The 27,842-nt window shown below is 47.9% G+C and overlaps 3 protein-coding genes across 3 annotated transcripts in view; all 3 read right to left on the minus strand.

Annotated features, from left to right (window-relative positions):
• Positions 1–27,842, minus strand: part of LOC128346277 (vomeronasal type-2 receptor 26-like) — a 389,368-nt gene that overhangs the window by 65,314 nt on the left and 296,212 nt on the right. The window lies entirely within an intron of this gene.
• Positions 10,373–18,948, minus strand: LOC128343878 (vomeronasal type-2 receptor 26-like). The gene is made up of 3 exons (XM_053293312.1): positions 18,916–18,948; positions 16,558–16,684; positions 10,373–11,602 (listed from the first exon to the last, which is right to left on the minus strand). Exons 1-3 carry the CDS (start codon positions 18,946–18,948, stop codon positions 10,692–10,694), a joined length of 1,071 nt encoding a protein of 356 aa, XP_053149287.1. The 3' UTR covers positions 10,373–10,691.
• LOC128343879 (vomeronasal type-2 receptor 26-like) overlaps positions 26,018–27,842 on the minus strand; it is a 45,609-nt gene continuing 43,784 nt past the window's right edge. Inside the window, exons 7-8 of the mRNA XM_053293313.1 lie at positions 26,434–26,523; positions 26,018–26,167 (exon numbers count right to left, since the gene is read on the minus strand). Coding sequence (XP_053149288.1) covers positions 26,018–26,167; positions 26,434–26,523 — 240 coding nt within the window. The remainder of the gene's footprint in view (positions 26,168–26,433; positions 26,524–27,842) is intronic.

Raw genomic sequence — 27,842 nt, forward strand, 5'->3', positions numbered from 1 at the left:
TCTGTCCCACACTGCAACGTAAGTCTCTCCTGGAGAGGCAGTGGCTGCAGACCCAGAACCAGTGTGCATGGACCTCAATGCCACACCATTTGATGCTGCTTCCGGCTCTCTCCACAGCCCCCTTCACTCTCCCCAAAAGTACTTCACTGCCCCTCAGCTCTTCTAGGACACTGCTCCACTCCTTCACCATGCTGTTTGCCTCTTTTGCAGACAGGAGGCTGCACCATGTTGGTCCTCAAGCTACATACTTGCTGGAAGCAAAGTTTCTTTAAAACTCAAAAGAAACCAAATTTAATGCTTTCTAAGTATTAACGTTTGTAAGCATTTAATGCTTTCTAAGCTTGCTGGATGAAACCTTGACTTTGAACTTATTCTACTTAGCCAAAGAGAAGGTGCCCATTGTTTAGTTTTCATCACAAGGGAAGTGAATCTGTATTTGTCGTTGCTATAAAAATGGCAAAACCAATGATGGTAAATGGCTCTGTTTTCACAAAAACATGGTGATTGCAGTATCCATGGTGCCTGTGGGACCAGGACTGGGAAGACCTGAGTTCAAATCCCTATTCAGCCATGAAGCTCATTGGGTAACTGTGGGCCAGTTATAGAGGAAATAGTCCTGTTCTCAGCCTAACCTGAGAGGATAAACATAACCATGTGCACCACTCTGGGCTCCTTAAAGGGACAGTGGGGTATGAATGTAAAAATAAATACATAAATAAAAATTGCACACAGTAAACACTAAGAACATTTGAAAGTCATTCACACTACGTTAGGGGCTGGGGAAGGGAGGGCTGGGAAGAAGGAAAGACCTTGCCTATCTTCCCCCACACAAACCAGGACCTGAACAGGACTCCGCTGCCCCATATGAGCAGTGGGGATTATTTGGCAAAGCACCAAGGAAGCTACCACTCCAGTTACAGAGTGCAGAGATTAGTTGTTGCAGCTATTTAAGTAACATGCATGGAGACCACGGTAGAGTCTAAAGTAAACTGGTTTATTGGGGCCAACAAACCATTTGTGGGGACAGCATGCTGTTGCTGGCCCTGCAAATGGTGTTGACACCAATTACATGCCGACACCACGCACAGGATGCCAGGGAAGCATCCCACCAGCACGGTTCAGCATTTTACAGGGGAAAGCGACACAAGCTGCCTCTTTCATGGAGGGTTTCACATTCAAACAGCACCATGGTAGGGAGGCATGGGGGCATCACGGAGCGGCGGGGGCTTGAAGCATGGGCAGATAGGATCAGCTTCGGCTGATATGCCAGCTGCGCCTGTTTCTTGAGATAGACGACCTCAAAACAGTGGTACATCTGCTGGTAACCTCCAGACTGGATTACTGTGATGCGCTCTATGTGGGGCTGCCCTTGTACGTAGTCCAGAAACTACAGTTGGTCCAGAATGCGGCATCCAGGCTGGTCTTGGGGTCATCTAGGAGAGACCACATTACTCCTGTATTGAAGGAGTTACACTGGCTGCCGATACGTTTCAGGGCAAAATACAAGGTGCTGGTCATAACCTATAAAGCCCTGAACAGCTTGGGCCCTGGGTATTTAAGAGAACTTCTTCTTCGTCATGAACCCCACTGCCCATTGAGATCATCAGGAGAAGTCCGCCTGCATTTGCCACTGGCTCATGTGGCAGCTACTCAGGGACGGGCCTTCTCCGTTGCTGCCCCGAGGCTCTGGAATGCGCTCCCTAGTGAAATAAGAGCCTCCCCAACTCTGACAACTTTAAAAAAGTCTTTAAAGACACATCTGTTCACCCAGGCTTTTAACTGATATTGTTTTGATTGTTTTTAATGTTGTTTTTAGAATATTGTTTTAAAAATTTTAAATTGTTGTGTTTTAAATTTCTTGTTTTTGTTTTTAACTAATGTTTTACTTTTATTTTTATCTTCTTGTAAACCGCCCAGAGATGTAAGTTTTGGATGGTATAAACATATTTTAAATAAAATAATAAATAAAATAAATAAAAGTGATCCTCTCAAACTTAATTACAAATAAGTTCCCCAGACATGGTGGTTATATCAACAAACAGTTCATTGTGACTAGCAGTCTAGTTAGCATCATCACTCCATATATTTATGAACTGTTATAACACAATCCCCTCAGAACTTATTTCTGATGTCCATTCTTTGTTTCAGATCACAAAGTTTAAAGCTATGTATAGAACAATATATGAAACAATCCTTCCTCCAGAACATGGTTGCCATGTCTACATTTCATCTCAAAGTATAAATCAATGAGGCTCTTCTCATGATCAGTGAGAAGAGCCTGGATGGGGTTTGCGGGGAGAGCGGGCCATGCTGGAGAGACCCCCGAGCCGGGAGGCTGCTTTTTAGCCTCCCGGTCGGGGGTCTCCTCGTGAGTTGCTGCAGCACGGTGCCGCACTGCAGCAGCACATGATCCAGTAACCCTGGTTAGCAGAGCACTCGCTCTGCTAACCTGGGCTAAGGGGAGGGGTGGTTTGGGCGGTTTGCTGCCAGGACCTGCTCGGCTGCTGGGGCCTGCTCGGCTCCTGTGGCAGCACACGACTGCCTAAAAGTGGGCTAGGCTTCCTTAGCCTGCTTTTTGGCGATCGTGAGAATCGCCTCAATGAGCCAGGTCCCACGATCCGTGAGACCCGGTTTGGGGAAGTGAGCGGGAAGAACGGGCTAACCCCGTCTCCCCACTCACGAGCGGGGAGGGAGCCCTGGGTGGCTGGATCGGCTGCCCATACGATGGCGGGCTCCGAGATGGAGCTGGCGGGGGGTGGGGGGAGCGGGGGCTGCGCGGTCCCGCAAGCCCCAGTATGCCCTGCGTGAGTGCGCAGGGCATACTGGGGACACCCCCGAGCCGGGAGGAGGCTTTTCGCCGCCTGGCCGGGGGTCTACTCATGAGTAGGCAAGGCGCAAAGGTGCGCCGTGGCTACTCACAATCATAAAAAGCAGGTTTGCAGGGGTTCTCGGCAGGTTTGCCACTCCAGAACCACCAGGCTCGGCTGCAAGACTGGTGGTTCTGACGGTCAACAAAAATCGGGCTAGCCTCTGGTAGCCCGATTTTTGTTGATCGTGAGAAGCGCCCCAATGAATAAAACAATCGCTTCTAAACATGGTTCCCTAATAATAATAATAATAATAATAATAATAATTCAATTTCTATACCGCCCTTCCAAAAATGGCTCAGGGCAGTTTACACAGATAAATAATAAATAAGATGGCTCCCTGTCCCGGAAGGGCTCACATTCTAAAAAGAAACATATAAACATATAAACATTCCATTGTGACTCACGGTCTTGTTGACATAAGCACTACATATCTGAACTGTCAATTCACCAGATATAAGACTGTCCCCCCCAATATTGTTTCCACATCCACATTTCATCTCATTTTCCACTGGTCCTGTTTTCACCAGCACCACATAGCTCATTCACTCTAATCTAATTATCCCAGTCCGAATACATCTCCCAGAACTTTGTGATCACACTGGTGTGACCACTCTTCCTACAAATAGTTTCCCACAAACGCTACTTATACAAGCATTATTGGTTTGACCAACTTCCATCTTTGAGTTGTATCAAAGTAGAAATCAAGAGCTCTCAACTATGCTGACTTGTATGGTCATGAATCTCTAAAATCACACTCAGGTATATATTCAGCACCCTGAGAGCACATAGTTCTCATGTCACTTAGGCTGTTGGCTGGTTTAAGCAGTTACTACTAAGTATCAAACTGGTTTAAGCAGTTACGCCTAAGTATCAAACGCAGACCTTTGGTCTCATATGGCTTTCCCCTAGACACTAGGCCTTGAGTACCACTTGGCTCACTATGTTGCTTTACCTCTGTAGCCATTTGAGGTATCAGGTGACCCATGAGTCATTGGCTGTGGTCATATGATCCATGGGTCAGCCGCATACCCTGTCACCAGCCTATCAGCCTTGACTTACTATGTTTCCTCTTATTCCAGGTTCATGGATCTCCCCCCTATGCAGGGGCGTAGCAAGGTTGTAGTGGGCCCAGAGACAAGATTTTAAAATGGGCCTCCCCTCACTGAAGCTCAGCTCATGAAGTAAAGAAATCTTAAACCTATGTGCCACAATAGAACATCCTCCTAATTATTTTTTTTAAAGGTTTTGTGAATTATGGACAATGCAAGTCATTTAATGGTACTAGAGAAAGACATGCTGTTCTGGTAGCTCCAGGTCTTAACACTCACATCAATTTTGGAGGATGAATACAACTGAAGGAAGTCCGAGCTGGGGGCGTCAGTCATGTGACTTGCCTCTGGGGGCCCCCCAAGGCAGTGGGCCCCCAGACAAATGTCTCCCCTTGCCCTATTATAGTTACGCCTCTGCCCCTATGCTTACTGGATGAGGGCTGGCTTCTGTCAGGTAAATGGATCTTTTTCACATGGTAAAACTTGATAGAACTCTTAATGTAATTCATCAACCTCAACTTACCATGAGCTGACTTGGCAGAACATTACAAAGCACAGCCTAAAATGTTGTAATTGAGCAGAGGCTATTTGCAGAACAGAGCAGAATATAACATAACATAGCAGAACAGAGTATAACATGACCAAACACAACATAACATCTGGCACTCCTTGGAGGGTCCAGCTAGAGGTGGGGCTTGAGGCCCAGCTGCTGTTGATAACGTGGATGAGAGGGCCATGGCCAGAAATGGCTGCTCAGGTGATGGACCCGGTGATGTCCTGACGCCAGCCCCAGTCATGGAGCCACTGCCGACCTCCTTGATGTCAATTCTGTTGTTTCTTGACACTGGCCAGATAGTGGAGTTCATTAATTACCTGTGTCACACCAGCCTGGGCACTGCTGGTGTTGACTGCTCCCCTCTGCTCGCTATTCCTCTGCTGTTGTAGCACTTGTGCTGTGTACAAGTTGAGGAGTTGCCGTGCCCTTGTGCTGGGAGACCAGCAGGGTCATGGGGCTGCTACCACGTGTGTTCTGGCCACTGTCTCCTGTCTTGAGAGAGATGGGGTCTGAACTATATAGAACTTTATTTTCCTTCCATGGGCTCCCTTCTTCTTGGGACCTGGTATGTCCCTGGACAGCGGAGTCATTGTCCTTGCTTTGCCACCATGCTCTGCTCCCTCCTTATGCACCAGCAACTCTGCCTGACGGGCCTCTCTGTGGGTGCTGGCCATTTGTTGCCAGGTCTTCCAGCTCAGCTCTGGTCAGTTGAAGCGCTTCACCAACTCTCTTTTGAGTTCTCTAGCCACCGGACAGTCCTATATGTTGGGAATTCTCTTTGGTGAGAGAATCCCTTTTTCATTATAGCACAGTGCTCAGAGGCACAACACAGCGGAATTTACTTAGGCATGCGTGTATGCTGAGAGTAAAGTAACTTGGAGCCAATTCATAGTTTCAAATCAATATATAAGGCATTTATTAGAGAACTCCATTCTAGATGGGAAAGTGAGGAGTTAAGATCTCTAATCTAGCTAGCTAGCTGGATGCAGATGGATTCTGCATCTTCTCTGCACACATGGTGCAGGGAGAGAAGCTTGCCATGTTGCAAAGTAGTAGGGACAGGAAGAGAAGAGAGAGAGAGGAAGGAGGTCACCCTGAGATTAGCAATCTACATTCCAAAGGGATAGTGTCAGAGCAGTAGAGAAAGGATGACCAATGTCTTGACCCTCTAGCCCTCTGACTCACTAGTCTGTCCTCCACTGTCTTTTGAGACAAGAGACAGCGCAAAGTCCTTAACTTCCAACAATCTTCACCCTGTAGCCCCTCTTCACCCGGATGCCGGGTGGTTTCACTGCTGTGTTTGGTTCTCCCAAGAGACTTCCATAAGTTAGAATCGACGAGGTGATGGCCACAAAACAGCCCTGCAACCTTTGCTCTTTCTGGATGTCCCACAGCAGTGGGTCAAAGGCTAGCACGTACAGGGGCGGGCTCAGAGGGCAGCACTGTCGTACACCGACTCACACCAGCACCTCGTTAGCCTGTCCAGTAGTCTTCAGGGTAGCTGTTGCCCCTTGATAGAGTGTCTGGAGCCACCTCATAAGGGCTCAGGTGTCCCCCATTGACACAACATGCCCCTCAAGACATGTTCCAGGTCTTTCTTTGAGTCAACAATTATTACTCCTTTTGTTTTGAAAATTACAGCACCAAGGAGCCAATGTTGCCCAGGAACAGACTGGTCAGTGTTGAATGGTATAATAAGACCATCTTTGTTAAGAGTACTATTAGAGTCAGGGAAACTGTAGAATATGTCTGTCCTTCCCAGTGCAAAAGTATTATAGATGTATGTTGGGCAGAGAAGAATCTTGTCCCCTGATCAGTTCACACAAATGAAGCTGCCAATAGCCTCTTCAATCACTTCATCGCAAACCCATTTTTGAGGAGCTAAACATTTCTTTAGTCTTGCTGGCATCATTCTCAGGGGTTCCTCCCCCCCCCAACTTCTTCTTCACCTGGTACTGTATTCCATGGCTTCCCCTTGCATAATTCATGTTGGTTGCTAACTTTCTCTTTTGGTGTTGAATGAGAAGGCAACAAACTCTCCTGTGTAATCTTACAAAGACCTGGACCTTCAATCCTGGAAACATCCAGGACAGTCTCAGTTATGTTGGTGTTGTTGGGAAGATGATGCTCAACAGATGATGTGGAGACAATGGAATGCGGTGCTGGGTTTACACTGGGTTTACATTGTAATCATCAGTTATGGTTTCTTTGTTCCAGACTTGAGAGTTCTCCCCCCCCCCTTTTTTTCATCAGTGTTGATAATGAAAAAGTATATTTGTCAGTCATCTGGGCACTGAAGTGACATTTGAACCACAATGACGTGATAGCACAGTCCTGTGCTGCCACAGGAACAATATGCCAGTTGTGAGTAGAGCATAAGTGCATGAATTTTGCTGCTGTACACATCTCTCACAACAAAAGTGCCAGAATGGAGCAGAGAGTTATTCCACCAGTGTCCTTGCAAAGTTTGGCCAAAGACTTCTGACTGGATCGGTAACCTTTCGCTTTTTCAACAGCTCCCCTGGGACAAGTCTTTGTGTGAGTGGATTTCATTATTTATTTATTTATTATTTATTTTATTTATTAAACGTATTTGTATACCACCCCAAACCAAGGTCTCAGGGCAGTTCACAACGAAACAGAAACAAAACATTAAGATCAATTAAATGCTAAAAACAGTTTAAAACAAATAAAATTTTAAAAGTTAAAAAGCCTGGGTAAAAAGAGGAGTCTTCAGACATTTTTTTAAAGCCGCTGGAGAAAGGGAGACTCTAATTCCCACAGGAAGCACATTCCAAAGTCTCGGGGCGACAACAGAGAAGGCCCATCTTTGGGTGGCCACCAGGCGACATGAAGGTAGCCAGAGATGAGCCTCCCCTGATAAACGTAGTGGATGATGGAGATCAATGCATGCCATCAATGATTTCTTCAAGAGCATAGAATAGAGACAATGCCACTTCCCCAGGCTTTGTTTGTAGGTGACTAAATTGTGTTTTGAGTGTAGAGTTTCCCAGACCATGTGATATGCTCGTGTGAACTCATACAGATAATAGTTTTGCATGTGGAACATTGCGAGTGCCATCCTGTCAATGGACATGTCTTTCCAATCCATCCCATCTTTTATTAACTTGTTAAAGCTCTCACCTATGTTGTTGGTTGCAGTTATGTTATTTTTGAAGGCAGCAAATTTCTTAGTGTTAAAATTTGCAGCATGTCTTGGAATGCTGTGCTTTAGTTCTTCATCAAAATACTCCTTAATTATACACATAAAAATTCCTTATGGTCTGCCATGAACTTTTTGGTATACATGAGAAAAGCCACAGGAAATATTGGGTCGCCTTCCAAGAGGACATTCCTCATAAGTAGGAGAGATAAGTAGACATTTCCAACCTGGAAAGTGGTGTCATAGGAGATCAGCTGCAGCAAGGTTTTATCTTTTCTTGAGAGGGAGAGGAGAGCATGAGCTGCAGCAATAATGTCAGGATGTACAAATGAAATGGTGAGATTGGGCAGAAAGGTCAACTTTGTGAGGAAGTTTTCAAGATGGTGATAGTTCCACAATGTTAAATGATTCATCATTACTAATTTGCCTTTTCTTTTTTATCTTGTGTAACAAGTTGCGCACCTGCTTGAGATTCTGAGGGTGATCGATAGCCATTCTTTGGTCTGATCTGTCCATTGAGCTTACTGTTGGCAACAGTTTATATGCCTTCATTGGTTCCTTATGGGATTTCAATGCACTTTCCATATTTCCAAATACTTCGTTCATAGTGCCAAGGAATGGCCTCCTGGAATCCTTCATGTTACCATGACTGGAAGATTGGTGCAGCGTTTCATCCCCCAAGTGGTGGATAACATATAACTTCTGGAGATCTGTGCTATCCCTGAGGCAGTGTCCTATGTTGGACATGTATGTAGGGATCAACTCATATTGTAAGTTATGTCCTGACCCGGCCATACAAAGGGCCAGGGCGCATAAACGGCGGCATCACAATTGCCGTTGCCACTTCAGAAATGACTGCAATGGCCTGAAAAGCAGCTGGAAACAGCTGCAAAATGTGCCAAAACTGCCCTTTGGAGACTGGAGGAGGCCGGTGCGGGAGGAGGAACTGCCAGAGACCCCCCCACCCATGGTCATAACAGCACCACCCCCTCCAAGGCCACCATGGCAAGTTAAACTTCTTTTAAAACTACAGAAACCCCGAACCAGCCCCAAGATGGCTCCGAGGGTTGGGTTTGAATTCAGGCCAAACCAGGCCCAGACAATGTCGAATTGGCTAGAGGTTGAGCCGGTTCACACATCCCTATCCCCTTGTTCTTTTGTTTAATTGGCTTTCTCTTTCAGCAAAGCTGTGGTCTATTACTACCAGTTCATGATGTCATGTTTTCATTGGTGTGGGGGCAGTGGTCACATCCGCCTGGCATGTCCTCACTGTGTTAGGATGTTAGCCATCAACAGCTCTGGAAGAACAAAAAGGTCTTGACCAGGATAAGAGCAAAGGTGCAGCTGCATCTTCCTAATGAAGGAATATGACAGATGGGGAACTAGAGCTGAAAAAGTCCTCTCCTTTATAGCCATTCCCCCCTTTTCTAGAGGGGGGGCACCGAAAGGAAACCAAAAGTAAGAAGGGAGCAGGAGTTCCCTTAGGCGTCCAGGACCCAAGTCCTATAGAGCTTTCCAGGGAGGTATCAACACCTTGAACTGACCTTGAAGCAGACCAGCAGCCAATGAAGCTCCTCCTCCTCCAGTGGGCAGGGTGTGCTGCCAATGCCAACCCACTCAAGGAGTATTGTTTCAAAAACCACTTCCAAGTTTCATGAAACGTGTGAGATATTTATCATTACGACATTCCTTCCACAGAAGGCAGGTTTGAGAGATTAGTCTTGCATTGTTCTACATCGGGGAAATTCCTCCCCCTCTGATTTTGTAACAGTGCTTTGGCACTATCAGAGCTTGAGCTACGATGCCTTCTGATGCTTATAGAGTTGTTACTTCATTACTCTAAGACCCAATATTGTAACAACTGCAGTAGAGTGAAAAGTGGCACCCAGGATCATAAAATCCACTCCAGTGTAGCCTTCCAAAAGGGATAGAGAATAATATTACAGTCTCCCTGCCCACAAAGTTCCACAACCTGGCTTCCACCATCCAAAGAGAATGGTCACTATCAGTGATCCCTAATCCACAAAACTGGACTGGAGCCTAGTAAAGACCAAACTCTCTGCTGAACTAAATGAAGTCTATAATCTACTGACCATTGCCCTGGTGGCAACTGGAAAGCCAGCTCATGTTCTCAAATACCCCTTTAAAGATACTAGGCATTTAATTATCATACAGTGGTGCTACAGATAAAGTATTAAAATAAACTTTCCATGGCAGTAGGGAATATAGGCAAACTATCTGCCTTTCCTGCAGTAGAGGCCTCCTTATATTTGTAGATTATCCCCAAAGCCTCTTGAAAACAACAGTTCCTTGGTAAATGCCAAACAGCATCATCAAAAACTGTGGTTCCAGATCAGACTTAGTGTGTACAGAATTCTTCTTTTCCAGTAAAGATTAGGCATGTGCAAAATGTTTTTACGTTGAAATGTTTTGACTAGGAACCTGCCATTCCGGGCCATTCCGAAACAACCCCCGCATCTTTTATAGATGGCCTCTTTTTGAGATCAGAGAAAACAACCCCATTTCAATTCAAAATGTTTTTACATTTAGAGCACAGTTTTGAAGGCCTGTTTTTCACTTGTTGACTGGTTTTCTGGCATCGGCGTATGAACTGCTTGTTTGTTGGTTGACAAATCAAGTTTTGTCATGGACAGCTGTGTCCCAAAGGTGGAGAGGGGGAGTGGGGAGCCCAAAAGGATGGAGTTTCAAAATGTTTTTGAAGGGATTGGGAGGCAGAGAGATCTCCACAGAGTTTTGGGGAAAAGGATAAAAAATTCTTAAAAATCACCTGCTTGCCCATTTTGTTTATGGGTTGAGTGGTAGTAGGAAGCAACCAATGTGCCCTACCATCCAACCCACTATGGTGGGGTGTTCCAAGTTTCCCAATTGTTCCCTATGGCTGAAACACTCAAAACATTTTGAAGTCTTATCCATTAAAAAAAGAAAGAAAGAAAGGTTGACTGCTGTTTTGATGAAATGTTCAGGTCCTCTGCATTTTGATTCAAGCTCAAAACAAAATGCAAAATCCATTTTGTGCATATCCCTAGTAAAGATCATATTCCATCTTTAGATTTCATCATTAGATGCTCCTTTGTATTGAGATCAGGCCTCAGTAGAATAATGAAGCATTTGGGGATAAAGATGCAACCCAAAAAACCAGCACTGGAGGCCAATATAGAGAAGACCTGCACGGCCACCATGTATTTCCCCTTCGTGCTCAGGTAGGTGGGCACAAAGGACACCCAGACACTGCAGAAGACCAACATGCTGAAGGTGATCAACTTGGCTTCGTTGAATGCCCCAGGCAGCTTCCTGGCTAGGAACGCCACTGTCAAAGAGATGGCAGCCAGGAAGCCCATGTAGCCAAGGGCACCATAAAACATGGCAACAGACCCTTGGTTACATTGCAAGATGATCTGTCCAGGTTGGGAGTGCATGTTGGATTCTGGGAATGGTGGAGAGATTCCCAGCCAGATGGTGCAGATACCAACTTGAATACAGGAGCAAGAAATGACAATGGAGTTGGCCAAACTCTTCCCCAGCCATCTTCTCATCCTGTTCCCTGGCTTGGTGGCCATAAAGGCCAATATGACAGTGATAGTTTTTGCCAACACAGAGGAGACCGCAACTGAGAAGATGACGCTGAAGGCAGTTTGACGAAGAAGGCAGGTAGCCTTCCCTGGTTGTCCAATGAACAGAAAAGAGGACAAAAAGGAAAGTAAGAGGGAGATTAGGAGAATGTAGGAGAGGTCCCGGTTGTTGGCTTTGACTAATGGAGTTTCTAGGTATTTAATGAAGCTTCCTAACACAAAAGCTGTAGTGAGGGACAAGAATAAGGAAAAGGAAATTAGGATGATCCCCAAGGTTTCTGTATTGGACAGGAAGGTTATAACCTTGGGGACACATTGATCTTGGTCCTTGTTTGAATACTGATCATCTGGACACACCTGGCAATGATCTGCATCTGAAAAGGAGAAGAATGATCAGAAGTGCTGACGTTTACCCTAAATCCTTCATGCTCTGTGTGGCATTATAGTCTATGAATAAAAATAAAATTTTCTGGCAGAGGACATGCGTTCCATACATAAGTGTCAATCTTTAGCCTCACAGCTAAACAAGGAACTTTGGTGATATTGCAAGGAAACTTGTTTCCCTGAGCCGAGTATCAGACTACTGTTCAGAATACTAGGCTAGTTGTTCTGATTCTTTCAAGGTAGCATCCTTTGTTGCAAATGACCCAAGTATATATGTTCCATATTTGGATAGTTCTATAAATCTGAGTCTCCCCTTTCCAAATTCAAGACTTCAGCTACTTTGTATGATGCCCAAAGCAGAAATCCTCCAGAAAGACTTTTCAACTTTCCTAAGCGCTGAAGGCTCTGCTAAAGGTCCTTTGATTTATAGGAGAGAGTCAAAATAATATAACAGAGGCACACTCTGATTCTTGAAACTTGTGCCATTTGCACACAGACATTTCAGCCCTAGGGAGAAATGCATGTCTGCCACAGAAAAGCAGTACATTTTCAAGGATTCTGAAGGCAGGCTTGTGTCTTAAAAGCTGGTCTGCCCCATTCACCTGAAAGGAAAGCATGGAGGGTGTGATTTAAAATGGGGAAACGCAGAGGCGTAACTAGGGAAAACGGCACCCAGGGCAAACACTGAAATTGCGCCCCCCCTCCACCCCCCCAAGCACCCAGAGCCTTTGGATGGATAAAAATAAATAATAAATACCTAAATTTCAAAAATATTTTTAAAATCCACTGCACATACTCTGTTCAGTGTTGACAGAACTCTAATCAATTATTAAGCCAAAGCCTTCTCCTTTGTTTTGCAAAGAGCTTGTGGATTTGTATCCCTCTCACACTAATCAAGACTTAGTAAATTAACAACTCATTCTGCAGACTGTGTGATTATGGCAAAGCTCCAAGAGCCATTGGAAAAGGCACATTCTGCCTGACCTTAAGATATGATCAAAGATACTATGGCAGCTCCAATTCACTCTCCCTCCTTCGACGCACATTAAGCCCCCTTGCACAGCTCAGCTGCCCCACATAATTGCTTCTCCTAAACATTTATCAATATCTTCAGTGGCAATTCTGCTCTGTGAAAAGCTCAAGTCACAACAGGACACAGTATGTCCTTGCCAGCATTGATCTATGTGTTAGCGCTACTGCACAGCAACAACATAGGTTCAGGCTCTTAGGCAACTAGAAGTCCAGGAGCATATTTAAAACAAGACTGTGTTCCTCCCCATTTTGCTTAATTAGCCTTCAGAACATGATATAAAAACAAGTTCGCTAGAACTACAGAATAACGTTTGTATGCTATTAAAGTTTTCCTTATCAGAACAGAAATTCTACTTCCTAAAACAAGTATGAGGGCTATTTAGGTAGTTGACAGCATTGACAAACTATGTTAATTTATTTCAGTGACTCCCTATTTAAAATTTCTATTAGATGTTTCAGTTAGTTGGTGGTCCTGGAAGAGCTCAAATGCAACAAATTATTTTCCACATAATTCCAGGACACCTAATGAACAGGCCTGTAGCTGAATTGCCACATCTTTTCTGCAAGATGACATTATCTAATATAGAGCAAAGATTCTACAATTAGTCAGAAATACAAATTTTTCCCAGTTATACAACACTATCAGCCCAATACCATTTTGGTAAAACATGTGCTACGGGCAGAGAAGTTAAGATTTCTCATCAATGCAAATCTGCATAAGACAAGCATACATTTATTATTCCTTGTCCATATAATTTCCCAAATATCTTATTTTTAAAAAAGACAAAACAAATTTAAATAATCTTTAACCAGTATCATAATTTTTGTTAGCATATACTGTGGCCATTTATCAAGTGTTTAAAACTAAATAAATTCAGCTCCCCAAGCCCCAGGAGGGGTGACTGCAACATATCAGACTCCATCAGAGAAGGAACAAAGAGAACAAGTGATCAGAAATCTCCAATCCAATCCAACACAATGTGAAGAGAAGGGTAGCTAGGAGAGCAAGGGTATCCAGCAACTCTGTGAACTCCACAAGAGATGTTGCATGGAGAAAGTTCCTATTTGGGCTAAGAAGTCAGAGCAGAAATTTCTTTTCAAGCAACAGTGGAAGCAAACACATAGGCTTAGTGGGAAGTACTGTTCAGCATGTGTCCTTGTTACAAAAATTTCCCTTTAAGTGATGTTAGCAGAAATACACGGAGCTTGAAAAAGGGAAAATCACTGCTTTGGATTCCAATACGAAGGTTCTTAGAACAGGAGCAGGTAGGAGCTACAGAGAGGTGCAGGCTTGCAACGTGGTCCCCTGCTCAAGGTAGAACTAGAAGGTGCGCCGGGATCCTATTTCATTTCAGACAAAATAACGGGTAGTAAGGGCAGAGCTTTCAGGGAAGGGGACAATTTGGCCGTAGGCACCTCTGTTCCACGTGGCTATCGCTATTCTTGATGCAGAAGAGAACGGCTCACCCGTGAGAGAAGTCCACCCCTTGTTGGGGGCAGTCCGGTTCAGGCGCTGGGGCAGGCTCTCCCTCCAGGGCTTGTTTCAAGAGCTTCTGGTGGCCGGTGGGAGGGAGGACGTCTTACCCCCGCGGGGGTGCTTGCTCTTTGGTCTGCTGCTGCGACGGAAGCCCAGTCCGGCACATCGCGTTCGCGTCACCCACCTTGGGCTGCTGGAGGCTCCTTTTCGTTTACAGGATCCCCAGATAGCGGGGTGAGGGAAAACGTCCCGGGTTGCCAGAGCACCAAACTCCCCTCAGCAGCAGCACACCAAGGAGGCAGCCATATTGCCAAGGCCCACAATGCATCGCGGTGACGGGCCGTTGGCTGGCTCATGCTGAGTCAAATGCATTCAGTACAAGCGGACTCAAGGAAGGAGGCGGGGGAAGCAGAGCAGGGAGTGACTGGGTTGCCTTGACAACCACCGGAGCTTTCCCTTGAGGGTATGCAAGGTGTGGGAAGGAAACAAAACGGTGCCCGACACCGCATGAATTTCTCTGCTCTCTCGCCACCTCCCTCCTCGTTGCGAGTCGCGACAAGCAGTCGTGCTCATTGGGAAATGGCCCGCTTGGGATATAGAATTGTAAACAATAGGGTCGTTGCATATTATTTTTATAAATAAACTTGTCGCGTTTCAGTGTGAATCATTGCTTTATGTTGCCAGAAACAGCTGAGCTTTCTCTTGCTGCAGTCATTCCTAGCTGCACTTACGAAGCCACAGCCTGTGGCGGGTCAGGCGGGGCAAGGCGCTTCTTGGCGTGGGACTGGGACCAGCCCGAGGATTCCCACCCAATGGGGCACCACGCGCTGCAACGCCAAAGGAAAGGACGGAGAGAAGGGGAGCCTCGCCCAGCCCGCGCGCAGCACGCACTTACTTGCAGGCTTCGCTTGGCTTTGCTGGGGGGAATCCTGAAGAAGGAGGTGCGGGCGAGCCAGGACAGCGAGGGCTGACCCTTGTGGTGATCGGAAAGTGCGGCAGCACTGGTGGGTGTGGGCTTCCTTCCACCTTCTGCTGCTGCGAATGGGAGGGCGGGAGCGGTGGGCAGGGCGAGAGGGAAGGCAGAGGGAGACAGGCGAACGCGAACAACCCCCATCCAGCCGCGCAGAGCCGCCCGGCACCCTCCCTTTCCCGCTTCCTGCTGCTCGTAGCTGCCACCCGCCGGGTTTCTCTGGTGCAGACGATTGGCTGCTCGGTCACTCAGTCGGTCTGTGTGGCGGTGGCGGCGGCGGCGGCAAAAAAAAAAAATTTTCGGCGGCAAAAAATATTTTTTTTCTAAGAAATTTTCGGGGATTGTGGGGGCACTTTTTGGCGCCCCCCAGCAAGTGGCGCCTGGGGCACGTGCCCCCCCCTGCCCCCCCCATCGTTACGCCTATGGGGAAACGTGCAGCCCACTCCCTACTCAGTGTGATTTCTCCCCCAAGATCATTTCTTTCAACTCACTTTGTGGAATTATTTATGGGGATGAAAAACACAGAAGGCAAGAAAATGTAGCAATATATTATATCAAAAGCAGCAACAGGGAGGTGGAGTTCAGAGGAAGAACAGGAAGTGAAGGGGTGGAGTGAATAGTTCAGAAGTTTTCAAGAAAGAGCATGAAGTCGTGGTATTAGCTGCAGATGCTTTCTACCTATGAAGAGTAACAGTTTACTTTAACTTCAGTTGTTTCTTTGAGTCTGAAATATTGTGCAGGAAAACAGTCACGGGAACACCTTGGTAACTGGGGCACCTGGACCACCCTCACCATGAGCCCCCCCCCAAAAAAACCCCTGCTTTTGGGGGGCCTCCTGCAGCCACCCCGTGCCCACCTTGCCAAACCTCCCCCCCCCATAATTTAAGCCTCCATGTGCCCGGCCGTGGTGTGGTGGCCGAGGGTGGAGGGGGAGTGAGCCGCTGGGCCTGTCCGTTCGGCCCAGCAGCTCTTGTTATGTGTGAGGTGCTCCAGCATGCCTGTGCAGTTGAAATAGATCGTTGCAAGCTTGTGACATCATGGTCTTGCGACGATCTATTTCAACCGCACAGGCATACTGGAGCACCTCGCAGTGATCAAGAACCACTGGGCTGAATGGACAGGCCCAGCGGTCGCTCTGTCCACCACCACTGTGTATGGGGGAGGGGGAGCCTGCTTGGCTCACCCCCTGGCCAATCCCTGGCCACCACCCCTCAGCGTGGCAGGGCCGTGGTGGGGCAGGTGTGGGGTGGCTGCAGAAGGCCCTCCCTAGCCATTTGGAGGCCCCCAGACCTTGGAGGCCATGGACCGGGGCCCTAAGGTCCGGGGCTAAGAGCACCTCTGAGAACCGTGCTGCATGAAACAGAAAGGATCCCAGGTCAAACACATCTCGAACATCTTTTCAACACACTCCTGAGCAAAGCGTTCCCCATTTCCCAAAGATGACTCTCTTCTCTGGCGCTACCTACCTTCCTGAGAGGAGGTTGTCCCTTCCGAGCATGGGTGACAAGCATAACAGCAAATGGGTTTTCCTTCCTGCATCATTTTGGCATAGCCAGGGCGACAGCTTTCAGCACACCTGGAACGAGGCAGGGTCTAACCATAGAGACAAAAGAGCAAAAAGGGGAAAGTGTTTAGGGTTATTTTTTTTAAATCATGGGAGATGAATCATAGAGTTCAGAAAGGACTCTATAGCTCTCCAGCTCTACTCACTGCCGTTGCCACCAGTCACTGGCTGCTGCACTCAGGAGGGGGAAGGGTGGGGTCAGAGAGAAGGCGGGCAAAAGACTCCCTTCCTTGGCCGTGGCTTCCTCCAAACGAGGCAGAAGGGGCCGATTTCAGGCTTCTGCACACGCGCATGCACACAGAAGCTCGAAATCGCCCCCTTCTGCCTCTGTTGGAGGAAGCCAGGGCTGAGGAAGGGAGTCTTTCACCTGCCTTTTCTCCAACTCCATCCCTCCAGACTCCAGGAGTATAGTGCCTTTCTTTCAGCAGTGGCGTGCCTGTTGCCACTCGCCAGTGTGCCACCCACCCCAGCCAGCCCTGACCCAGAGAGTATTCCTTTCCCATAGTTTGGGAGGCTCAAGAGGGAGAGCTCTCTCACCGCCGTCTTACTCCACAGCCACCAAGAAGAGGTTTAGGTGCCTATGCCCCCCAGCCCGGCCCCCTTGGAGTCCCTGTCCCAATTTCTGCCCAAGCAGTGTTGGCAACCCTAGCTGCCACCAAAATAAGATCTTTAACTCGTGTGACTAGTTTCACTCCCAGTCACAGAGCCCTTTATCTTTCAAAAAGAATCCCAAAACTCAGTAGTGTGGTAAATAAAATGCACGAGGCATGAGGTGGGACTAAAATAGCAGACAGAGGCACCAGAAAAATAGTGTAAAATCAAGAACAAGTTTATGGTAATAAAAGTCTTCAAATTAAAAAAAAATACAGTAAAAAATAATGAAAAGTTCAGTTGGCAAAAGCACGAATACAAAACAAAGAAGCTTGCTCGCCCTCCCTCCCAAGGCCCAGCAGGTTCTAGTAGGACCAACTCCCTCACTGCTATCTTCCCTAGGAGTTTGAGCCCAACTCTACTTTACTAGAGTCCCTGGCTTCTGGCTCACACGACACTCAGCAGCACTCTCTCACACAGAACTCTTCTCCCACAGGATGAACCAATCAGGGAGTTTCTTCCCTCAGGCAGCCAGAACCTTCTGTCTATGCCTGGGGACAACCAATCCAACTTTCAGTGCAAAACTCTGCAGCACCAACTTTTAAATAAGACTTGGCTGTCAGAGGCAGTCAACCCCTGCAGAGCCTAGAGGGGACACAGATCAAACTAAAGAGATCATAAAACGTAATGGGAAGGAGTATTATTCCTTCAAACCCCATCAGCTGCAATGTGGCTCACACTGGGGCTATTCTGACGATGGAAGGGTGCTTAGCCCACTCCCCACTGATCATGAGACTTACCGGGCTCACAGCCGAGCCTGGTTCAGTCAAAGCAGGTCACCCACTTAAGTATCCCTCCCCTAAGCCTGGGTTAGCGGACCGAGCACTCTGCTAACTCGAGCTTTCTGATCGTGAGTTGCCGCGGCGTGGCTCTGCACCGCGGCAACTCATAAGTAGACCCCCGACCTGGAGGCTGAAAAGCAGCCTCCCGGCTTGGGGGTCTCTCCAGCATGCCCTGCCCTTGCACAGGGCATGCTGGAGCTTCCGGGGCCCGCGCATCCCCTGATCTTCCCAGTCCCCACCGGCTCCGTAACGGAGCTGGCAGTCATGTGGGCAGCCAATCCGGCTGCCCAGGGCTACCGCCCTGCTTGTGTGCAGGGAGAGCGGGCTAAGTACCCAGAATGAGTACCCAGAATGTTGGGGGCAATATGCTAAATCATTGTAAACCGCTTAGAGAGCTTCCAGCTATAGAGTGGTATATAAATGTAAGTGCTATTGCTATTGCTATTGCTAAGCTCGCTCTCCCCGCTATCCCCCTTGAGGCTCTTCTCACTAATCGCGGAAGAGCCTCACTGATATGCAATAGAGTAAAAAATCATGGATTTGGTGATTTAGTCATTGGGTTCAGACTTCCTTGGATGGGGTTGCACTACTCTTTGTTCAAGTTCCACGAGTGTTCCTAAAACCACTTTCACCCCTGCATGCCCAGGTGGCCCCATAGGCAGCTGTGCACCTATTATTGGAAAGCGGCCTTGGCCATCCATACATTTAGTTACAGCTCGTCTGTGCTACTGCATTGTGCTGAGCATGAGGCTGCCTTTGAAGACTGTTTGGAAACTGAAGCGATCCCAAATGCAGCTGCTGAAGTTCTGACTGGGGCCTGTTCTGACTGCAAGCCCAGCATCAGTCTGGATGTCGGCCATTCTGGTTCTCTTCTCTTCTCTTCTCTGGCCCCTCTTGCTGTATCCTGCTTTGAGTGCTTCCGAATTTGGGGTTTCAGCATGTAAGCTGGTTCGGCAGTATTCCTATCCCTTTTAATGCTGCATGTAGTCCACAACAAATGGTTAGAGCGTTACAGATGTCATCAGATATACAAAGAAACAGATAGCCTCCCCTACCTCGTTAAACTGCCAGGGCCATACAATGGCTTCTGGATTAATGGTGAATTTTGCATCAAGGGATGCCTGTCCAGTGATGCTCCCAACTGTAATGCGACCATGAGATTTATTGGGGAAAACCAACCAATTCACGATATCGAAGCCTCCTGCCACCTCCGCATTCTCATCCACATACAGTCTATCCAAGGAAGTGTTATAAAATATCCTCAGAAAAGCATGAAGCTAGAATGGCAGGAAAAACAGCCGCATTTAGAAAGCATGAAATGATGCGGGATATTTCAGTTCTGCTTACTTACACTAATTATTTATGAGTTTGGCCATTACTTATCCCATCTGGACTTCTAATGGTACAGTATTGTTTTTAATTGCAGGCACATTGAAACTGAACCGGGACTTGGAGGCTGTTCTGGACTGGATGGGGACAAACAAGCTGAAACTTAATCCAGATAAGACGGAAGTGCTCTGGGTTGGTAGAACTGATCATCCGAGTAATGAGGTAAATCTAGTCTTGGATGGGGTCACACTCCCTCTGAAAGACTAAGTCCATAGCTTTTGGGTGCATATGGACCCAATGCTGTCCTTGGAGGAGCAGGTGGAGATGGTGTGCAGAAGTGCCTTTTACCAGCTACGGCTGGTGTGCCAGCTGTGACCCTACTTGGAGAAGTCGGACCTGACCTCAGTCACTCATGCATTGGTAACATCCAGATTGGACTACTGCAATGCGCTCTACGTGGGGCTGCCCTTGAAGATGGTTCGGAAGCTTCAGCTGGTCCAGAATGCTGCTGTAAGGATGCTCATGGGCACAAGTCACTTCATGAGTGTCACACCCATCCTGCGGCAGCTTCATTGGTTACCGAGCCACTTCCAGACTAGATTCAAGGTGCTGGTCTTGACCTTTAAAGCTCTACACAGCTTCAGGCGGGGTACCTGTCAGATCGCATTCGCCCATATGAACCTGCCAGGGTCCTCCGCTCATCATCTCAGGCCCTACTCATGGCCCTGCCATGCAGAGATCCAGTTGGTTGGGACTAGAGACAGGGACTTTTTGGTTGTGGCCCCTTGGCTTTGGAACATCTTCCCTGAAGATCTTCACCATGATTCTTTCCTCAGTGTTTTTTAAAAACAACTAAAAACATGTCTTTTAAAAGAGGATTTTTAATAGTGGTTGCACCCCATTTATGGAATAGCCTCCCCATAGAAATTCACTTGGCTTTGTTCTTTTAGATCCCAGTGAAAGTCCTTTTTGTTCACTCAGGGCTTCTGAATATTAATTTTTAAATTTGATTTTTAAAGCTGACTTTTAAAATGGTTCTAGAATTGTTTTGTGTTGTTGTTTTGGTGTGTTCATGTGTTTTTTGTTTTTACTCGATGTTTTAATGCTGTGTTGTGAACTGGCCAGAGAACTATTTGTCATGAGGCAGCTAACAAATAAATAAATATCTATCTATCTATCTATCTATCTATCTATCTATTTATTTTGTTCTTTATTGTTATGAAGGATGGGTTCTTCCTCTGGGCTTCTGGGAATAACTACTGGATGGGGAGGGTCTTCTAAAATCATGACACCAGGAGTTAGGAAGCCCCAATCTTTGGGGCTTCCCAAGTGCACTTGGTTGGCTGTTGCATAAAGCAGGATGATGGACTGGGTGGGACATGGCCTGATCTAGCAGGTCAAAAAGGAGGATCTTCATCAAGAGCCTCACGAATTGGAAACTTGGAAATATAGACCCACAATAGATTTTCAGAGTTGAATAATGGCCTGAAATTTTCAGTTTTGCTGTTTAGGAAGAGAAAAGAATACCTGCCATGGCTGTAGCTTTTGAAATCCCAACCCATCTCCGCCCTCCATCATCATCCGCTTGGGTCTAGATGAACATGCAACATTTAAGGCATGTGCCACAGCCTGGACACCATTGTAAACACTGTAACTGTCTTGGGACAGGACTCTTTCAAGCTCCTCTTGGGGCAAGGTCTCCAGATTCGCATTTTCTCTGCATCTTGTCCAATCTTTCACAGAGTACATGTGCTTTGCATAAGAACAATGAAATGCTGTCTTCCAAAACTGGTCAAGAGCAGAGGAATGTGGTTCATAGTACTCATATATTGTCCTTTTATTCATCTTCACTACAAAGGAAAAAGAACCAAGGATGTGTTGAAACTCATCAAAGTCATAAGCCATATTCCTGTTGATGTCCTGAAAAGCTGTCGTGATCCAGACTTTTCCAACATTTGTGTTGAGGTTCTTGATCAGCATTTCTTGTATCACCAATAGTGAACTTAATGCAGATTTAGAGTCCCCATAGTAAATGAATACATTGACTTCACTCCACATCACAAATGAGTCAAAGGGAAATGAACTTGAGACCACAATTTGCAATGGCAGTCTTTTAGAAAAGGCAACACAAATCCCTTTCCGGATAAGCATAGGTCTCAATGTACTCATGAATCTTTCTCCATTGTCATTGTCTGGAGCAAAGAGAGCAACCCATGTCCACTTGAAATGCAGGAGCAGTTTGACAATTCCCTCATACTGGATTTCTTCTTTTGGGACCATCCAGTAGACAAAAGGGTACTGAATTCTATTGCTAAGAATATGAGCAACAGAGTCATAACTGACCTAACAAAAGGAAAAGTTTTAGTAGTGAGTATAAAGATTGAATGCTTTTTGTCCTGACATTTTAAAAAAGTAACATGCTTGCCATTATGGCAAGTGGGGTAAGTGTCGGGGGATTCCTAACACATGGTAAGGGCTGTTTGCCATGCAATCTTTGCTTACATGCCCTTTTCCAGGAAATACATGCTGGGTTCCTTGGGTCATCACAAAATAATAGAATCAAAGAATGTAGAGTCGGATGATCTGAGAAGTCTTCCAGTCCAACCAGAGGCGTAACTAGGGAAAACGGAGCCCGGGGCAAGCACTGAAATTGCGCCCCCCCGCCGCCCCCTAGGGGTGTGCACGGAACCGCGGAGCTGCGGTCCGGCACTTGGGTGGGGGGTTCCAATAGGGAATAGGGGGGGTGTTACTCACCCCCTCAAGAATGGCACCGTATATTATAGAGTAAGCGGGCGGCATACCTTCCTGCCGCCCGCTTCATTCCCCCTCCTCTCGGCGCGGCTGCAGTCAGTCATTGCAAATAATCTTCTTCCTCCGTTTTGAACATGCAATCGGGCGCCAGGGTATCACCCAGTCCCTGCCGCCCGGCTCTTCAATTCTCCCGGCTCGGCTGGCGGCCGCCCCCCGCAGCCCGAAGACCCCTGCCGCCCCTTCCCTTCCCATACTCAACGGGTCGGCAGGAGAACTCCCCTGCCGACCCGTCCCCTTCGCCCGCTGAGCTGCAAATGGCTTCTAGGAAGCCTTTTGCGCGCCTGCGCAAAAGGCTTCCTAGAAGCCATTTGCAGCTCAGCGGGCGAAGCGAGCAGACGGCAGGGAGTTCTCCTGCCGCCCGCTCTCCACTCTCCGCTCTAAAGTGGAGAGCGGGCGGCAGGAGAACTCCCTGCCGTCTGCTCGCTTCGCCCGCTGAGCTGCAAATGGCTTCTAGGAAGCCTTTTGCGCAGGCGCGCAAAAGGCTTCCTAGAAGCCATTTGCAGCTCAGCGGGCGAAGGGGACGGGTCGGCAGGGGAGTTCTCCTGCCGACCCGTTGAGTATGGGAAGGGAAGGGGCGGCAGGGGTCTTCGGGCTGCGGGGGGCGGCCGCCAGCCGAGCCGGGAGAATTGAAGAGCCGGGCGGCAGGGACTGGGTGATACCCTGGCGCCCGATTGCATGTTCAAAACGGAGGAAGAAGATTATTTGCAATGACTGACTGCAGCCGCGCCGAGAGGAGGGGGAATGAAGCGGGCGGCAGGAAGGTATGCCGCCCGCTTACTCTATAATATACGGTGCCATTCTTGAGGGGGTGAGTAACACCCCCCCCGTACTCCTTTAGAACCCCCCACCCGAACCAAAACCACCCGTGTCCGGACCGGTCTGGAGGCCTTTAGAATGGCCTCCGAACCGGTCCGTTCACATCCCTACCGCCCCCCCCCCCCGGAAATATGGAATGTATCACAGCCATAGTCAAATGTGGGTTGTGGGCTGCATCCGTGCAAGTATACTGGGACAGGAAAAAGGAAACATGAGGCTACAAGGCTCTTTAGAAATATATATTTTAAAGAAATGTCGCATACCAACAGCCTAAGTTTGCAGTCCTCATGGCCAAAAAATAAATGCTTTTAAATATAGTGATAGGTTTTGTGTCCCAAAATGGAAAAGACAAGACAGGTATTCTAGTCTTTTCCATCATAGATATTCTAGTCTATTCAAGATTTATGCTTATATTATAATAGAAATTCCCTGCATATAGAAAACTAGATCATGGGGGAAGGGTTTTATGCTAGGTTTACCTAGCTTCTTATGTGCAGGGCCCCTTTAAGTGCACTTGTGAGCAGTCTCTTTGTCAAATTCATTCAGGTATCAAATTCACAAGAATGTAAAACTCACACATACCTCTGTCAAGCTATTTGTTTATGTACTGGGGGCCAGATTAAAGGCAATGGGGGCCTCCTCAAATACAATAAGCATTCCCCATATTCAGACTGAAGATACACAATGGAAAGTTTGCATTGCTTAAAGAAGCCTTCCTTTATACTGCCAATACTTCTGTAGCAACCAACAATGCCAGTTTTAGCAGCTGTTTTACTTACAGAGCCATGTACCACATGGCAGCCAATGTGCATTAGAACTCAGAAGAACTTCTTGAAATGTTTTGGGGTTAAAAAAAAATTAACTGGCAGGAGGCACATCCATTGCTTTAAGTTGCATCTAGTTCAGTATCACTATCACCTGTGGTAGTTGAATTCTTCCACAGAACAGCTCCATCCCCTGAGGGGAATATCTTATAGTGCTCACACGCTTCTAGTCTCCCATTCATATGCAACCAGGGTGGGCCCTGCTTAGCTAAGGTGACAAGTCATACTTGCTACGCTTTCCCCCAACACTACTGAAAGACCAGCTCTCCAAAGAGCTATGCAACTCCATTGCAGCTGTAGGGGAGCCTATAATAGGCTATTTAAAGGCAACAGACAGACATGCAGCTGAGGCAAGCTAAATGGATGGAGCTTGATTTAGGAGAGTAGTGGCAGAGGGTGTCAGAAAGCATCTCATAACTTAAGCAGAAGAGGGAAGCAAGGTGAGGAGGCAGATAGCTGGGTCTTGTTTCATAGGGGTTCCCACATACACTACTTCCATACAGGACCATCCAGACCATTTTCTGAGCCATGCAAAACTATAGCTTTGTCTCTTGAATGTCTTGCCTTTGCTTAGACACACAGGATCATATTTTATGGGTAGTGCTTGTAGGCTTTGGACCTATCCATGTGCTCTAAGTAGGAAACCAAAGAAGGAACCACAAAATCTTGTTTTATTATTGTGAATTTTGTCCAAGGCTTTCTGTTGTTCTTCCCTCCCAACTGATTCTACCCCCAACAGAAGAAGAGCCTGTTCACAAACTGAGGGGCTGGGTGATACTTTTCTTAGCGGGGGAAATAGAAGTTACGTTGTGTGAGGAGGAGGAGAAAGAAGGCTAACCTTCCTTCGTGCCTCTGCAACAGAGAGACACCAAGGAACGACAAAAATCTGGTTTTATTATTTGTGATTTCTGTGCTTCCATCCCAACTGCTTTCTACCTCCAACAGAAGGAGCTGCTGTTCACAAACCAAGGGGCTGGGCGATTTTCTTAGGGAAAGTTACCTGGCAAGGAGGAGGATGAAAAAGAAGGCTAACCTTCCTTCGCACCATGACGAAAACAACAACAAAGGCAGAGAGAGAGGCTGCAAGAAGCCTCTGAGTCCCCACCCCGCACATTTTAGTCGCATGCTCTGCAACCACACAATTCCCTGCACTTGCTTTCTCTTCCTCTCTCCTCCTCACCCACTGGCTTCAAACGCTCCCTTCAGACGCCTTCTCGTTCCCTTGCCTCACCCTCCATTATTAATGCGCTGAAAGGCACAGCTCCAAGGAAACCCTCTCCCCTATTCATACTCAGCCACTTTCTTTCAGCGCCAATGCCCAGTTAACATACAAACAACCAGAGTGCAGATGCAAGAGGCTTTGTGCGTGGCTGTATGGCCAAAGGGCACACCTCCTTGCGAGTCACTGGCACCCTGCATCACTTTAAAAAATCCAAATACGCTAGTATGCGGCTGATGAGCACAGCACACAGACAGTCAGATTCAGCAAATATGAAGCTCTCCCTCCTGCGGTCTCTGACTTCGGAAGAGAGCCTGCACTTTCCCCTGCTCCGACAAACAGCCAGGCACAGAGAGACCGAGAGAGATTCTCTCTCTCAGCGCCAGCAGCCGCCTGCCTCTCAGCTGTTTATCGGGCTCAGTTGGGAGCAGGGGAAAGGGCAGGCTCTCTCTCTTGTGACACTCGTGGTGGCACGCCCGGGTGGAGGGCAAGGGCAGCACAGAGCCAGCACTCTCTCTCTCTCTTCTCCGTCTCTCTGCTGCCAGCCTGGCCGCAGCTGCCTCTCGGCTGTTTGTGGGGTGGGGAGCAGAGTAAAGGGCAGGCTCTCTCCTTACTCCCACCGCTCGTTACTCCTGCTGCCGCCTAAACTGAGGGGTGTGGAGGTCGCCCTGCCACCCCCCAGACACTCCCAACGCAGTCAGCTCCAGCAACATGTGCCCCACCATTTTCCTCAACCCTCCCCCCATAAATGTAAAGAAAATGGGGGTGTTGTTTTTTTAAAAAACCCACACAGCTCTAAATCTCTCTTTGCCGCCGCAGCCTTTCAGCTGTTTGTCTGGTTGGGGAGCGGGGAAGGGGCAGGCTCTCTCGTCACTTCCACTGCCGCCAAGCCAAACTGCTGGGCTGAGCAAGCACTCCTCCGGCGGCCGCTTAAGGTTGGACTTGAGTCGGGCCCAACTCAGCCGGGCTGCGGGCGGGCGAGGAGGGCCCCGACCTGCCCTTGGTTGCTGCTTGCAGTGCAGACGCCACGCCCACGCTATGCGCTCTGCACATGCTCGGAGGCACGGGGCCAGTTACTAACTGGATGGGGAACGCAACAAGCGAGAGAGGGCGGAAAGTGCCTCGTCCTCTGGGACGAAAGCCAGCCTGGTGCAATGCCAAGTTAAGTAAGCCCGCCACCGCCCCGCCGGCGCCCGACCGACCAAGTTCACACGTGCCGCCCATGAATCACAAATCACAAAAAAACCACACCTTGTTCCTCCTGTGCGCTAAGTTTTGCTCTGTCTTGTTGTGCCGCCAGACGGCCAAACTAGGTGAATTAATCCCCTTCCCCTTCTGCTTCTTGCCTTGGGCAGCAGCAGCAGGTAGAGTCGCGCTCGCTCACTCCGACTCCCTGCCTCTTCGCAGACACCGAAGCATGTGGAGCACACGGCGAGCTGGGAGGAGGAGTCAGACATGGGACACCAGCACGCATGCGCAACTGTGCAGGGCGGGGACTGGGAGGAGTGCGCAGCCAGCCCGCGGATTAATTTGGAGACACTCAGTCAGAGACAAAGACTTTAGTACTTGATGCTGTGGTGTGGTGTGATGAAGATTTTAGTTGACTCGGTGCCTGCGTGCGGCGCGCCAGAGCTGAGCAGTGTGGGGGGGGGGGGCGGCTCCGGGACGGGGGGGAGCCACCACGCCGACGCTTAAAAAAACAAAAACAGTGCGGACGCTTTAAAAAAAAATGAAAGCCAGGGGAACAGCGGGGGCACTTTGGCGCCCCCCCACGTGATCAGCCAGGGTGGCGCCCGGGGCACGTGCCCCCCCTGCCCCCCCTATCGTTACACCTATGAGTCCAACCATCATGCAGGGAATTGTTACAGCCTCCCTGACAGATTACCAACCAGTGTCTTTTTGAAAACCTCTAGTGTATGAGAATCAATCACTGCATGAGGCAGGCTATTCTAGGGGGTGTGCACAAAATCAATTTGCTTGGTTCAGTTCAAGTTGGAACTGGTCTCGAACCAGACCGGGCATGTTTGGTTTTGCCACCCTGAACTAGAAACCTGGCTCAGCTCAAATTCAAGCTGGCTTGGAGTTCTAAAAGTTTTTAAAACTTACCATGCTGCTGGGGAGGGACCTCTAGCAGTTCCCCTTCCCCACTTCCAGGCTGCCATGGTCTTCTATGGGCTGGTTTGGCCTGTTTTGGGGACATTTTGGCCCTCTCCATGGTCATGGTGGCCATTTTGGAGACCACAGCGCATGCACCCTGGACATTTGCATGGCCGGGTCATTCCTGGGTCATTTTATTTTCAACTTTAGAACCCCGAACCAGCCCAGGGGGTTCCACTTGACCTTGAGCTGAACCGGGTCCAGTTCAATGACGAATCAGTTCAACCTCGAGACAGTTTGCACATCCCTAGGCTGTTCCACTGTGAATTGGTTCTAGTTCTACTCTCAGGAGCAAAAGAGATCAAGTCCCATCAAGTTTCCATGAAGTAGAACACTTCAGGTATTTGAACACAGCAGTCATATTTCTCCTTAGTCTTCTTTTCTCCAGGTAAACCTACTGCTTAACTGTTCCCCACAGGACTTGGTTTCCAGACCCCAGCCATATTTTTTGCCTTCCGCCTCTGCATTGTTCCATTTCTCAGGTTCCTTAAAAGAAGATGCCCAGAACTGAACCCAGGGTCTGAACATGAAGATATAGGTAAGCAGGAGAAGTATTTAAAGGGAGAATGCTTCTCATGATGTGGACCATTCCCTCATT

The sequence above is a fragment of the Hemicordylus capensis genome, chromosome 2 (assembly GCF_027244095.1).
Source record: "Hemicordylus capensis ecotype Gifberg chromosome 2, rHemCap1.1.pri, whole genome shotgun sequence".
Lineage (NCBI taxonomy): Eukaryota > Metazoa > Chordata > Lepidosauria > Squamata > Cordylidae > Hemicordylus > Hemicordylus capensis.